The following is a 16,555-nucleotide window of genomic DNA, read 5'->3' on the forward strand; positions in this document are numbered from 1 at the left end:
AAAGCCCTAAAACACACACACGTGCGCACACACACACACACATACACAGACTCTAAAAGTAAAGCCCTAAAACACACACACACACACACACACACACACACAAACACACGTCTGGCCTACTCTTTAGAATCCAAAATGAAAGAAAGTCAATCTCATTACTTTATAGATACTCTTTGTCTGCCTCTAAGTGGTACTCTTCAGATTTTCTCCCTTTGTACTCACTGGCCACAATTTGGAACCACTTTGGTTTGATTCTGAAATTTAACCACAAATGACAAAAATGGACCACAACAGAGCATAATACAAATGAACATAAGTCTAAAAGGTAATTCTCAAAGTGAGTCTCAGAAAACCTGAAGTAACAGTGCTATCACTGAAAAATGTACTGCCTCCCCAGAAAACTAATTCGAAGGGTAAAGTTAGGGTGTACACATTTTAATAATATATAAACAGCAGCTCACAAAATTAATAGAACACATCATGGAGGTAGTTCTCAATTAAAAATTATAAAATACAAAGAATTATAAAACAAAATGTTAAAATGGACTATAATTCTATCTTGCAATTATATTCATTCACAGGCAATAGGTTATAGCAGAAAAATTCCTGGATTTTAAGCCAGATGGCATAGGATCAAGGCTTGAGTAGTAAGCAACTTTGGGTAAATCACTTAGCCTCTTTAAGTTTCAATTGTTTCTGAAAACAAAACAAAAATTAAAATAAGAATATAAGCCCTCCAGTCTTGCAAGGTTTTATAACTCCGAAAGGAAACAAACGTAAAAGCATTTAAGTGTGAATTATTAACATGTAATGGATACTCATTTTAATAAACTTCTATTTTTATAAGCAGTCTACAACAGATTATAAATTGAAACATGATACATTAAGTATGTAATAATAGTCTCATTATTTAACATTATAATATTAACTCAAGAATATTTAATAAGGATTAGCTAAACAAAGACAGCTAGTAAACAGCCTTTCAAAATAAAGTTTATGAGATATTTAATATTGAATAGATGTCTAGGAGGAAGTTTTAAAAAGATCTAAAGAAAAATATTTTAGCACACAGACTTAAACTATTTAAGAAAAATCCAGCTTCTAAAATTAACAGTTTCTTCATCATGTAGAGAAAGAATATTTTCTCCTTTCAGACTAGTTTCTCCTAAAATAAAAAATTGCTAGAGGTGAAAAAGCAGCAGGAAGGTTTTCTTTCTTCACTATGAGTAAATAGGAAATGGAAAGCAGATACTAAATTAGGATTACAACTCAGCATAGTATTTTAAGTTTCTAATATAATATTAATCTGCTGAAAGTAAACTCAACAAAACAACTTGCACCTAATTTTAAAAAATAGTAAATAAAGCTGCATCTCTTTCTTCATTGTTGTTAACATAATTATATATTAATTATTTGCTGTCCATGAAAAATATCACGAACATATAGTTAAGTGTTTTTTGCTTTGAGGATAATGGCTATTACCACAAGAGGTACACAGCACACATTTCCTTCCAAAATCTGTGGAACTGGAAACAGTTTAAACTTTCCCAATGACTTTATAAGTATCTGCTTTAAATGACTTGTTTATAACTACAACAGTTTACAGCAACAAAATGAGTATTGTATTGATACAATCAACTGCTAGTGATGATCATCTACTAGAAAGCAATTGGTTTAGAAAGCAATTTATCAATGGGATAAAAATAATAAAATTATACGTACCTTTTGACCCAATAGTCCTTTTACAGAAAGAAGAAAAATCATGAGGCATATTCCAGGATTAACTAAAACAATTATAAACTAGAAATAAAAGAGGAATCACTGGCTAAAAGTTCATGTCAAAACTGCTAAGTAAAACATACAGAATGTAAAACAGTATGTTTACTCTGAATACTCTTATGTAAAACATGCATATGTGGACAAAGGGGATGATAATGTTGAAGTACTGGACAAATTTTTACTTTTTTTTTTCCCCAAATGCTTTATTTTTCCCAAATAAAACATCTTATTTATAAGGTTCTTTTGGCCTCTGTTTATTCTATTAGAAGAAAAATAGGAAGCTTTTATTATATATCCTGTGCAAGAAAACCTGTTTCACTATTACTTTAAAAAAGAAAACTATCTGAACAAGACACAAACATAAAAATGAACAGTAGATTCATTTTTCCTTTTCAGAACTTTCAAAAACAGTAACTTACTTAAAAAGAATTCCTCGAAGTCAGTTTTCTCCACACAGCTGGTATACATGCGCAGGGCTGCAATCTTAATTTTCTAGACAAAGAGAATAAAACAAACTCAAGACATGACCAAGTGAATGTTCTGGTACCATTAGATGTGGGTCACAGAATTTTATACTTTTCAACTAGAAGGATGGGTCCAAACCTGTCTCTAGGCAAATTTAATAGCTAAACAATATAGATAGCTTTATTTTATTAAATCAAGACATTCGGACTTCAAAAAATTCTAGATTTTATGATTTTAGCATCAAAATGCCGAAAAGATTTTTCTAACATTTAGAGGAAATATATCCTTTAATTCAAACCCATTTTACCACATTTGAGCCTCTAAACCATAGTTCAGAACCATCCACATTAACTATTTATGATCTGAAACCCTTTATATTAAAAAATTACCCATTCTCCTGACCAAAATCAAACAAAACCCTCAATCATTTGATCTTCCCTCAGAAGCACTATTATCTATTCCATAAGTCTTTTTTTTACCCTGAAAGAGGGGGTCATTTTTTCCTGTATTTTCCCTAGTTTTATAGTTTGCTGATCCTAACAGAATACTATGTTTATAAATTTGTTGGATCATGGAGAAAGCAAGGGAATTCCAGACAAACATTTACTTCTGCTTCATTGACTGCACTAAAGCCTCTGACTGTGTGGATCACACAAACTGTGGGAAATTCTTAAAGAGATGGGCGTACCAGACCATCTTACCTGTCTCCTGAGAAATCTGTATGCAGGTCAAGAAGCAACAGTTAAAACCAGACATGGAACAACAGTGGGAAAGGAGTACGTCAAGGCTGTATACTGTCGCCTTGCTTATTTAACTTCCATGAAGAGTACATGTGAAATGCTTGGCTGGATGAATCACCCGCTGGAATCAAGACTGCTGGAAGAAATATCAACAACCTCATATACGCCGATGATACCACCGTAATGGTAGAAAGCGAAGAGGAACTAAACAGCCTCTTGATGAGGGTGAAAGAGGAGAGTGAAAAAGCCGGATTGAAACTCAACTTTCAAAAAACTAAGATCATGGCATCTGGTTCCATCACTTCATGACAAATAGAAGGGGAAAAAGTGGAAGCAGTGACAGATTTTATTTTCTTGGGCTCCAAAATCACTGTGCATGGTGACCACAGTCACGAAATTAAAAGACACTTGCTCCTTGGAAGGAAAGCTATGACAAATCTAGACAGTGTACTAAAAAGCAGAGACATCACTTTGCCGACAAAGGTCCATATAGTCAAAGATATGGAGAGCAGTTAAGTATGGGTGTGAGAGTTGGACCATAAAGAAGGCTGAGTGCTGAAGAACTGTGGTGCTGGAGAAGACTCTTAAGAGTCCCTTGGACAGCAAGAAGATCAAACCAGTCAATCCTAAAAAAAATCAACACTGAATATTCATCAGAAGGACTGTTGCTGAAGCTAAAGCTGAAGCTCCAATACTCTTGCCACTTGATGCAAAGAGGTGACTCATTGGAAAAGACCCTGATGCTGGGAAAGACTGAAGGCAAAAGGGGAAGGGGGGACAGAGAATGAGACAGTTAGATAGTATTACTGACTCAATAGACATGAATTTGAGCAAACTCCAGGAGATAGTGGAGGATAGAGGAGTCTTTGGAGAAGGCAATGGCACCCCACTCCAGTACTCTTGCCTGGAAAATTACATGGATGGAGGAGCCTGGTAGGCTGTAGTCCATGGGGTCGAGAACAGTCAGACAAGACTGAGCGACTTCACTTTCACTTTTCACTTTCATGCATTGGAGAAGGAAATGGCAACCCACTCCAGTGTTCTCGCCTGGAGAATCCCAGGGACGGGGGAGCCTGGTGGGCTGCTGTCTCTGGGGCTGCACAGAGTAGGACGTGACTGAAGCGACTTAGCAGCAGCAGAGGAGTCTTATGTGCTACAGTCCATGAGGTCACGAGTTGGACACAACTTAGCAACTGAACAACAACAATAAACACAGCAACTTTTTAAATAAGAGTTTCTAATGAATATAAAATACAGTGAAAGGATCAACTGTTTACTATTCCCCAAAACACCAAGAATTCTCATAGAATCTTAATCTGAGTGATTTTAATTTATTCATGAGCTGTATACTGAAGATTTGTATATTTTACTGTATGTACATTATGTCTTCAAAAAATAAATCTAAAAATGAAAAGTAAATTTTTATGAACTGTAGGTCTGAAGACCAACTCAGCACTGAAGGAACAAGAATTTCTAAGGACTTTCAAAATATTTCCTTAAGGATACAATTAGTGTATCAACAAAAGGCTTGTAGAAGCTTATTTTTCTTTAAAATGACAGAGAAATTTACTCAAATATGCACAGACCAAAAATATATATATATGAAAATGATGTAGCAACTGAGGAAAAACCAACCTAAAATTTTAGCAGAGCAGTTTTGCTATTAAGGTTCAATGTCACCAAGGATAGACTATATTCACTACTACATAATATTCATATCTCAGTTTCTCATGGGTAGAAATACCTGTTATAAAATAAAGTATTATGTCTTTGATTGCAATTAAGATTTTTTCATTTGCTAATTTGAAATGTTATATTTTCAATGTTTTTAGCCTAAAGTTCATATGGGGGAAAACAAAACAACATATAACCAATGGAAATCAGGTATATTTTTATGGGCAATATATCAGTGTTAAGAAGCCCACATTTAAACAAAACTCTTGGTGAGACACTAAAAGGGAAGAGCAATTTAAACTTAAAAGCAAGCAGCATGACACATAAAGATAAGAGCAGAAATTAATGAAACTGAAAACAAAAATAATACAGAAAATCATAGGCCAAAGCTGGTTCTTGGAAAACAACAAAAAAATGGACAAGGAATAAAAAGAAAAAATAGGGACTTCCCTGATGGTCTAATAGTTAAGACTTTGAGCTTCCAGTGCAGGGTTCCTGGGTTCAATCCCTGACCAGGGCACTAGATCCCACATCCGCAACTAAGAGTTTGCCCGCTGCAACGAGAAGATCCTGCATGCCGCAGCTAAGATCAGAGATCCCTTGTGCTGCAACTAAGACCCAATAAATAGATAAATACATATTTTTTTTAAATAAAAGAAAGAGAAAACAGAGAAGACATGAGTTACCAATATCGGAAATCAGAGAATAGAGGGAACATCACTATATATCCTAAAGATAGTAATAGGATAATATTATGAACAACTGTAAGTAAATAAATGTCATTATTTTAGATGAAGTGGACAAACTCACCAAAAGATACAAGCTACCAAAGCTCACGAGAATAAATAAATAACATGAATAGTCCCATCTCTTCTGTTTTTTGGCCTCTACGTGTAGCATGCGAGATCTTAGTTTCCCAACAGGGAACCCTGAGCTCCTTGCAGTGGAAGCATGGAGTCTTAACCACTGGACCACCAGGGAAGTCTTCCTACCACTATTTTAAAAACTGGATTTGTTGTTAAAAATCTTCCCAGAAAGCTCCAGGCTTGAGGGCATCACTAGAGAATTCTATCAAATATCTAAAGAAATGGTATCAAATCTACATAAACTCTTGTAGAAAAAAAGCAAGGAACACATCCCAGCTCATTCTATGATCCAATATTACCCTGGTATCAAAACCAAAGACATCAGAAGAAAACAAAACAGTAAAACCATAGTCTTCATGAACACAGATTCAAACTCCTTAATAAAATACTAACAAATCAAATCCATCAGTATTTTTAAAGGAGAACATATCATGATCAACTGGAATTTATCCCAGGAATTTCAAGTTGATTCGACATTCACAAATCAGTGTAATTCACCATATCAGCAACCTAAAAAAGCAGCATGTTTCACTTTTAACACCTACAGTTTGGGGGAGTATTTTATATAGAACACATTTAGAGAAGTACTGGTCTATACCATTGCCAAACTAATGATATCCTAATGATACCATGATCCAAATGACTTGGCCTTGACAGGCCTATTATTATCCTTGAAACAGAGTGTTTAGGACATCTGTAAGCTCTTCATTTCAGTCAACAAATAATTTATTGAGCACCTAACTCAGTGCCTAACACTAATTTGGACACTAGGAAATACAGCAATAAACAAAGCAGTTAAAAACTCCTTTCATGGAACTTAAGGCCTAGTTTAACTATCATGACACACTTAAAATTTTTCTTTTTTATTTTAGGCCTCACCTTGTGGCATGCACCCCCTGCATTGGGAGCAAAGAGTCTTAACCAGTGGATGGATGCCCAGGGAAGTCCCAACACAGTTATAGTTTCAAGTAAAATTCCTAATGGCCCATGTCAAAACTTTTTTTAAATCTGCAGTTTCCTTTCAATTCTTATATACAGTCTTCTGCTTCATAATTAATCACTTTGCCTAAGGAAAGGCACACTTGCCTGCAAGGCCCCACATCATTCCTTGAGAAAGAGGTTTTTCCCCACCACACGTTCATGAAGCAAGCATTCATTACAAATAATGAAGACCTCACCAGATTGGCCAGTGTATTTATACAGTGCTCATACTGTGGCAATGAGGAGCATTTTATAGTTCCTCACTTTTCCTGCAGCAAAGCCAAGCCTTTATACTTGGGTGAGCCATTTTCCTGGACAAATCTCTAAAGCAAGTCCCTTAAGACCATCACACAGGGACTGGAAATAGCAACTCGGGGAAAGAACCTCTTCAAGACTCATGTGTTAATATAAGTTAAGGAAGTAGGTGGACTAAATTTCCATCCAGTCAATACAAATTGTTCTGGTCCTCGGATGACTTCATGTTTATTTCATTCTAACTTTGGAAGACTCCATCAGTCTAATTGACTAAAACACAAGCACCTAAGACAGCTTTGGGAAATGAAAATCAGCTTTCCCAATAACTGATGCCATTTGTACCATCCTACAAGATGAAAAACGAATCTAGTAAAAGGCTTGCACTCACAGCTGTGTGAGTTGGAAGGGGCTTTGAAGTAATTTGAACTTTCTCTTCTGTACTGGAATTCCTTCTCCAGCATTCTTGATTCATGGTCAACTATCTGGGCCCCTGTTCAAACAAGCCCAATGACCTTGTGAGGCTACCTAGTCCACTGGAGGACAATTCTTATTAGATTTTTGTTATACTGAACATAAATCTGCTTTGTGTAACATTCATTAAACATGATCTGCACACTGGAATACCTCAGAGTAAGTCTCTCCTTTTTTTTAGTATATTTATTTATGTATTTAGGAGAAGGCAATGGCAACCCACTCCAGTACTCTTGCCTGGAAAATCCCATGGACAGAGGAGCCTGGTAGGCTGCAGTCCATGGGGTCGCTAAGAGTCAGACACGACTGAGCAACTTCACTTTCACTTTTCACTTTCATGCATTGGAGAAGGAAATGGCAACCCACTCCAGTGTTCTTGCCTGGAGAATCCCAGGGACGGGGGAGCCTGGTGGGCTGCTGTCTCTGGGGTCGCACAGAGTTGGACACGACTGAAGCGACTTAGCAGCAGCAGCATTTATGTATTTGGCTGCACCGGATTCTAGTTGTGGGCATTTATGTATTTGGCTGCACCGGATTCTAGTTGTGGCACACGGGATCTTCGGTTGTGACACCTGAATTCCTAGTCATGCCATGTGGGATCCAGTTCCCTGACCAGGGACTGAACCCGGGCACCCTGTACTGGGAGCAAACAGTCTCAACCACTGGACCACGAGAGGGAAGTCCCTCTCCTTCTTTTTTTTTTAACATTTCTTCCTCAAATATCTGAGAAGAACCATTGGTCTCCTCTTTCCAGGCAAAGCATCCCTATTTCCTTCAACCACTCTTCATTCAAGTTTCTGAAGGCTTCACAAGGCTCACTGCCCATTTCTGAATGCATTCCAGTTTGTCAGTGTCCTTCAGAACAGGAATAACTTTTGGCTTAATGCTAATCTGGAAACTGCCTATTCAATGACATGCGGCTAAATCTGTTAAATGTTATCCTTATCTACTGTTCCATAAAGATAATGAAAAAAAAAAAAGGTTATTTAGCGATAGTCAAGTAGGTAAGGAAAAGCCACATTTAAATTCCTGAATACGCATCTAGAAGAAAAATGGAACCACACTTGAAAACATTACATAAAAAGATGGAGGAAAGATGGCTGACACTGCTGATGTGGAGAGACAAGCAGACATTTTACTCCCTAATAAAAGACATGTGAAAAGACAAAATTCAAAGATTCTTGCCAGTGCAGCCCCAATACAAGTGTCTGCCATAGACTTCTGAGTCAACATTTGCTGAAAAAGGCTCTTTCAAAATGGAAAGTTGTACCTACATTTTCCCACCCAAATTATACTAGAATGTCATACTTTGATGTTTTGATGTCACAAAAATGAAGGTTATATGGCAACAGATGCTGCCACATCACAAAAGATTTTTTAAATGCAATTAGAGACTTAGTTGAGGTCACAAGGGAACCAAGAAAAATTAGAGACTAACTTAAACTAAAACGGTGAAGAAATTTTCCTGATGATTTAGTAATCCTCCAAATGGTAGCCAACTTTCCCTCTGGAATCATAAAAATACAGACGAGACAAAGCATATGGAAGCAACCAAGTGGAACTCAACCATCAAGAAATTAATAAAACAGTCCATTTTTTCTCTTCTCTTTTTTTCTTTCTGCTCTTATTTCCCTTTTAATTTCTTACTTTCAAACAAAACACTAAGCTTTTAAATCCAAATGCTATGATTGCAAATCTTTTTTTTTTTGCAATTTTTTTTAAATAGAGGAAAAGATCCTGCTTAATATTACCAAATATACCAATGATTATCATTTGTCAAGGAATTATGATGTAAAAAGAGATAACTTTAAGGAGCATAAGTAGTATTTCATTAATGATTAAGAAGGCATTTCATAACCTTAGGGTCTCAAGAACATTATTATAACCGAGTATATGAGTCTTATCTTCTACACTTTTCAAAGCCCCTTACAGACAAAATGCTGGTAGAATCACTGTTCAATTTATGTAAAAGGGCAGGTGTAGAAAAAAGCCTGTATGTGTTGCAGTTAGAACTGTTAGGAAGACAGCCAGACATTTCAAGAGAAAACTAAAAGTAGAGTCCACAATAAAACTGAAGTTCTAAATAATTTGACTACAACTTGTTAAAATGGTGTAAGTGAAATAATTTAGTCATTTTGGGCAAAGCTATGGTGTTTTCTAGAAAAGTCTTCTCCACTGCTTTGTATTGGTTTGCTTTGATTATGACATGACTATAACTTATGACTGATCAGGCTTAACCAACATTCTAGCAACCCTGAAAAGTATTAAAAGCTACTTTTGCCATAACTGTAGAAAAAAATGGTAGTACTAGAAGATAACTGGGCTGAGAAAAATCCAGTGACTTGTATTTTATTACTTTAATTGGTTAGAGGCATTTCTATAAAAGTCCAGAGGCAGTAGCACCTGAAGCAAAGAGGACATTCACTCATTTATAGCAAGTACTATATAACAGATAATGTGTGAGGCCAGGATCTCATGAGGAATGACACACCAGACAGCCCTCCATAATATGAATTACAATAAATCACAGAATTGATTAATTTTAAAAATGCTCATTAACAAAATTTTAAAGAAAATCCCTACCATGACCTACAGAAAATCACTTATAAATCATAGAAAGTAATGTTTCCTTAAGAACACTGCCCATCAGAACATTTGGCCCATCTAACTCCTTAGAACTTATCTACATGGCATTCACGTGGCAAAGATCTGGAAAGACCAGTCTTATTCGTTTGCCGGCTACTGAGATACTTCTAAGGAAACAAGTTAAGGGAGTAGAGGCAGTATTTCAGCCCCACATGCTGTATAGACCTGACTTAGAATGGGAGACAAGGGGATACAACATGTTTTAAAGCTCTCAAAATAATACATACATTTCACAAAAAGCAAAGCAGAAGCTTTAAAAAAAAAAACTTCTGCACGGAGAAGAAAGCACAAAGCTCAAAAAAATGAGAAAAACTTAGACTTTACCCATTTACTGTATTTCAGAGGTCCCGTGAATCCCATGGCTTCTATTATCTTTGTGAAAGCACCAACCTTCTCCTCAACAGGCTGTGGTGAATCCTTGGCAGAAGAAAGCTATTTAATAAAAAAGAAGGACTCAAAAATCAGTTTCAAGAAAAATTTTCTTAAAAGAATGCTTTTATTTCTCATTAGGTCTAAGAGGAATTTTTATTGCTTAGATTTTTTTCACCCAGAATTTTTAATTCTCATTTTTCTGAGTACTTCTTCACTCAGTACAAACATATCTGGAATCTTAACCAGTGTCCTCCAAATTTCAGAGCAGACATATCCACCCCATTTAAGTTCTATAGAAAATAGTGTTTTAAAAAAGAAACCTTGACCCCTCCACCTCCCAAGAACAATTCTGAGAAGAGGAATGTTCTTTTTTTTTTTTTTTAAGAGGAATGTTCTATGTTTATTGACATTATAGGAAAAGGAAAGAAAAATATTATCTGAAAGCAGACAAAATCATAGACATAATCAACCAAAGCAAGCACTGAAAACATGTTTTTAAACTCCTGTATTCTTAGTATAACAAATTTTATTAATGACTATAGATACATTTTGTAGTTCACAAATAAACTCCATGGAAAACCTTTCTAATGCTAAGCCTCTCTAAATGAAGCCAGGCTATCTAACTAATAAGAAATTCTCCAGAAATTAAAGATTACTTTATTAAAAAAAAAACTATGACTTTTCCTCTAAAGTGCTCTTTAAGCTAGAGAGTACAATGGAAGAAATACAAGACATGGGATCAGAAGCCTTAGGTCCCAATATTCAGTTGGTCTGTCTCCTCCCATCCTTGTGACCCTGGGCAAGTTACTTTACTTCCCTAAACTTCATCTTCTGCATTCAATAAAATTTCTTGCTTCATCCAGCTAACAATTTTGCTGAGTTTCAAATAAGAACACTTGTGTGAAAGCATGCTACAGACATAGAAAGAATTCATCAAGTCTCACCTTACTTGTGGTATGATACTTCCTCCTCAGCTCAATGTCTACTCCAGGAATTTGTACTGATCCACCACATGCTAGGGCCTGGCTCATCTGGAGGCCCAGGAGATTTAAGGGCAAAAAAAAAAACAGATGTAAGCAACACTGAGCACACATCTAGAAGGTTAATGTGAACAGAGGTACTTTGATCTGGCGAATACCTGAATAAATGAAAGAATATAAAATACCTTTCACAAAATATGTACACAGTAAGCAGTAGAAGTTTTCATCATCATTGTCAACATCACTGTTGTCCAGATCAAAACTGTGTTCCTTCTACGTTTGCACTGCATTTGAAAGCACTTTTGCAATGTACCAGTCACTGAAAGTGAAGCCACTGAAAGTTAAAGTCGCTCAGTCGTGTCTGACTCTTCGAGACTCCACAGCCTATGCAGGCCATGGAATTCTCCAGGCCAGAATACTGGAGAGGCCTTTTCCTTCTCCAGCGGATCTTCCCAAATCCAGGGATTGAACCCAGGTCTTCCGCATTGCGGGCGGATTCTTAACCAGCTGAACCAGAAGGGAAACCCAAGAATACGGGAGTGGGTAGCCTATCCCTTCTCCAGCAGATATTCCCAACCCAGGAATTGAACCGGGGTCTCCTGCACTGCAGGCGGATTCTTTACCAACTGAGCTACCACGGAAGCCATTAGTTAAAACTATTATGTGCCAGGCACTATGTAAGCACCTGACAATGAATGTGCCTTGTACATAAGTGCCTTATGGAATCCTCACCATAATCCCACCAATATTGGTAATGTTATAATCAAGACCAATAAATATAGTTTTGAAAATAAATTCCTATGGAAAAAATAATATGCAAGCGATCCTCATTATACCATTATTCACAAGAGTGAAAACTTAGGAATAAGTCCAATGAGAAATGAGGTGGTTAACTTAAGGTTCAGTCACTCAATGGAGAAATCAAATGATCAGATTTTTAATAGGCTTTATTTCTAAAGGCAGTTTTAGGCTCACACCAAAGTGCAGACAGCTCCCACATACCCCTTCCCACACATTTACAATATCTGCCACTATCAACATCCCTCAACAGAGTGGTACACTTGTTACAATGGATGAACCTATACTGATACGACATTATCACCTAAAATCCAGTTTAGAAGAGATTATTATTTTTAGCAATGTGAAAACACATTTATGTATACAATTATAGGTAGACGCACAAATGCATATGTTCAAGTCTAAAATGGAATACACAGAAAAGAGTTATTGCACTATGCTGGTAGAACATGTAAGAGTTTAGGAACCTAGTTTCCAAACTGTCAGTACTATTATATTTTCTTTACAATATAAAGTGGTGGGGAAGAAGTAGCAGGAGGATTCCTTTCTGTTTTATTCCAAGAGAAGGGACACACTGAAATGAAAATGATTTTTCCTTTAATACTAATGAAGGAAAAAATGGAATTTCTAAATGTGGAGAGTTACTATTTACTTTTCTTTCCAAACAAGAATATTAAAAGATCAGTCAGGATTCTTCTGGTCAGTGCCAAGGACTTACACTTAAATTCACAGGTATCAAGAAGGCTGTGTAACACTAAACACAGAACAACTCCTATTATATCACATATATCAGTGTAATGGCCCACTAGAACATGAAACACTTAAACAGGTTCAAGGAACACAACCAACAGTCTCAACAAGCTGTGCTTTGGGGCAAGTTATATTAAATGACATGATCTTTTTCTTCCCCAGAAAACATCTAGTTTCCCCATACCTAAACATACCTATAAACACATACATTTACTTTTTTGTACTAACCATTCTTGCCCTTGCCCCCTAAAAAAGATTCCCTTGACCTTTAAAAACATTAATTTTTCCTCTGTTTAAACCAAAAAGATACCAAGTAACTTTTTGTAAAGAAAAAAAGAGAGAGAAAATACCTCAAAATACTCACTGTCACTTTTCCAAAGCGGCCTTCTCTGACTATTGTATCTAAAACAGTTTTTTTGTCATCCCATGATTCTCTATCATAGCAGTAGCCTATTCATATCATTCATAGTACTCATTACAATGTACAAGTATATTTTTATTACACACATATTTATTTTCTATCACCACCACCAAAAATATTCATGAGGGTAGGAACTAGCTGTATTACCAGAATCAAGTACAGTGCATTATACACAGCAAACACTTAAATCTTTGTTGAATGAACAAACCTAGCCACTGGTAAGGTTATTTCTTATTATATGCTTCTCCATAAATGTATTTATTTATGTTTTAGCTGCGCTGTGTCTTCCTTGCTGCACAGGGGCTACTCTTTGTTGCAGTACGCAGGCTTCTCATACATGTGGCTTCTCTTGTTGCGAAGCACAGGCTCCAAGCCTGTGGGTTCAGTAGTTGGGGCACACAAGCTTAGCTGCCCCTCGGCATTGTGGGATCTTCCCCATCCAGGGATGAAAGGGATCGAACCTGCATCCTCTGCACTGGCAGGCAGATTTGTATCTGCTGAACCACCAGGGAAGCCCTTACTATATATCCTTCTTCTTCTTATCTATACATATATCATGCATATATGTTTCCTCCAACTTTTATTAAATACCCATAATATGCCAGCCTTTGTGCTAGGTTTTAAGATAAAACAATCCTTACCCTATGGAACTCATAACCTTGTGGAGAAGAGAAAGAAAACTCACTTTACTTTCATATTTTAAAATGTTTAAAGACTACCCACCAAACACACACACACACACACACACAAAGCATCAGAAAGGATATAGAGCAACTAGAACTCATACTCTGCTGATGCGAGTATAAAATGATACAATCACTTTGAAAAATTATTTGGCAGTATCTATGAGGCTGAATGTATACACATTCTGTAAGATTCAACAATTCCATTTCTAAGTATATACCCCAATAGAAATGTGTATATATCCTCACAAAAACATATACAAGAATGCTCATAAGAGCCCTATTTATAAAAGCCCAACTAGAAACAATCTAAATATCCATCAATAAATAAGTGCAAAATTAATTGTGGTAGTCACACAACAAAATACTATACAACAATGAGAATGGATAACCTATTAGGACACAGAGTAACATAGGTGAATTTCTAAAACAAAGCTGAATGAACGCAGACAAAGAAAAGAGAGTACATACCATATGTTTGAAAGGCAAAACTACTCTGGTGTTCAAAGAGAAGACTGCTCAACTTCGGTTAGGGATAGAGACTAGAAGGGGATCAAGGAACTTCTGGGAACTTCTGGGGTTCTATTTCTTGATGTGGGAGCTGGTTATGTTTACTTTGGGATAATCCATTGAGTCACATACTTGTGACTTATGCCTTTTTGTATTTTTATTATACTTCAATAAAAAATAGAAATTGAGAGATCAAAAAGATCTGGAGTCATCAGAAAAGAGATCATGGATAAGCCTTAAGATGACAGCAGCATAGAGAAGGTGAGTGAAAAGACAAAGGTGAGAAGCATGGGGTAGTGGAAGATAAAAAAACAGGGTTAGAAGCTCCAGCTTTGCCTATCTCATATGTTTGTTTTAGAACCAAATAAAATAATCTATGTAAAAGAGATGGGTAAACTTCAATGCATAAAACAAATATGAAGACCTGTTCCAGACAAATCCAATGCAAACTTTGCAAGGAGCCCCTCAGTAAGTGAAATGCTAAAATTTCACTCTTTTTTGCTTCCAAAAAGGTTCTAAAAATGAAAAGACCTTCCTGATCTGAAAGAAATAGAGAAAGAGAGGAGGGAAAGAAGGAAGTAATGAACGGAAGGAGGGAAGGAAAAAGGGAAAAGGAAAGAAAGACTCAGCAACTCTTGAATATCTGGTCCTTTTAGCAAAACTATAAGCTCCACCAGGGCACAGTGTATCTTGTACTTCTTTTATTTTCTGTCCCACTGCTCAACACCATTCTGGGCATGGAGTCAGCACTCAATAAAAACTAGGTGGGTTTTTTTTTTTTTTTTCAAATAGAAGGACAATCTGGAGAAGGTCCAGAAAAGAACCACAGGAATGATCAAAGAGATGAATAAAAGGTCCTAGTGGAAAGGTTAAAACAAATTGAGGCTGTTTAGCTTGGAGAAAAAGCAATTAAAGAACTAAGGAGTAACTTAGAATAACAACACTTGAGCTGGAAGGAATCTCAGAGATCTTCTAAATCCAACCTTTTCCTTTCACAGATGAGGAAACTAAGACCCAGGAGAGGTTGCAACTTAAGGTAGTTTTAGGACAAAAAAAATTTTTTTAAGTTTCCATTTACAAGATGAGGAGAAAATTTACCCAAGCAGCATGAACATAAATAGCAACAAAAACCATAGTTACAATTTACTAAAGATCTCCCATATGCCCAGCATCTGTATGCTTGCTGTTTTACTTTCGTTATCTCACAGCAATCTTGCAAAGTTGATACTATTTTTTCCCATTTTAGAAATAAGGACTCTAAGGCTCAAAAAAGTAAAGTTCCTTAAGAGGTAAAACATATTCAGAGCTCTCTTCTCTCCCCTAGCTGATTTCAAAAACCTAAGTAGAGTTCAACATTGGCTAATGTACATGCAGCACCCAGATCTTAATTTCTAAATATTCCTAATATTATTCTCCAATAAAAGGAACCAGGGCTCCCCTGGTAAACTGTTGACTCTAGGACTAGAGCAAATTAAATACAGCATGAACCTGAAACATCTTGTGGTGCCCAAGAAATAAAGAAGTGTTCAAAAACTGAAGGAACGTAGAAAAGAACTTGAAGCAGCTCTCAACAGCCAAACATGGGACAATTTGATCGACAAAATAAATAATGAGAATAGATTATAACTCACAGAATAAATATCCATTAGCTCATACTGATACAAACAAAATAAGTGAATAAACAAATAAATGGAGAGGAAATGACAGCTCATCCTTACAGTAGAATTCCAGTAAACAAATGGAGTAGGTATTGATGGAATTAGAAAATGACCATCAAGCAAACACCACAGTAATGACTACTGCAGTCAAGAACCATAAATAGAATTATCACATGATACCGCAACACCACTTGTAGCTAAATATTAAAAACTAGAAAAATTTAAAGCAGGAGCTTGAAGAGATATTTTCACACTTATCTTCACTGAAGCATTTTTCACAATAGCCAAAATGTGGAAGCAACCCAAATGCCCACTGACAGAACAATGGATACAGAAACTGTAATATATAAATACAATGGAATATTATACAGCTTTTAAAAAAGAAAAAAGATCTTATCACATGCTCTAACACAAATGAACTTCGAAGACTTCATGCCAAGCAAAATAAGTAACAGAAAGACAAATACTGTATGAGTCCACTCATATGTAGCACTGTACTCAGTTGC

General features: G+C 36.2%; 1 protein-coding gene across 1 annotated transcript in view; it reads right to left on the bottom strand.

Annotated features, from left to right (window-relative positions):
• UQCC1 (ubiquinol-cytochrome c reductase complex assembly factor 1) overlaps positions 1-16,555 on the bottom strand; it is a 93,803-nt gene that overhangs the window by 61,018 nt on the left and 16,230 nt on the right. Inside the window, exons 3-5 of the mRNA XM_069548412.1 lie at positions 11,194-11,280; positions 10,202-10,309; positions 2,199-2,271 (exon numbers count right to left, since the gene is read on the bottom strand). Of these exons, the coding sequence (XP_069404513.1) occupies positions 2,199-2,271; positions 10,202-10,309; positions 11,194-11,280 (268 nt within the window). The remainder of the gene's footprint in view (positions 1-2,198; positions 2,272-10,201; positions 10,310-11,193; positions 11,281-16,555) is intronic.

The sequence above is a fragment of the Ovis canadensis genome, chromosome 13 (genome assembly GCF_042477335.2).
Source record: "Ovis canadensis isolate MfBH-ARS-UI-01 breed Bighorn chromosome 13, ARS-UI_OviCan_v2, whole genome shotgun sequence".
NCBI lineage: Eukaryota > Metazoa > Chordata > Mammalia > Artiodactyla > Bovidae > Ovis > Ovis canadensis.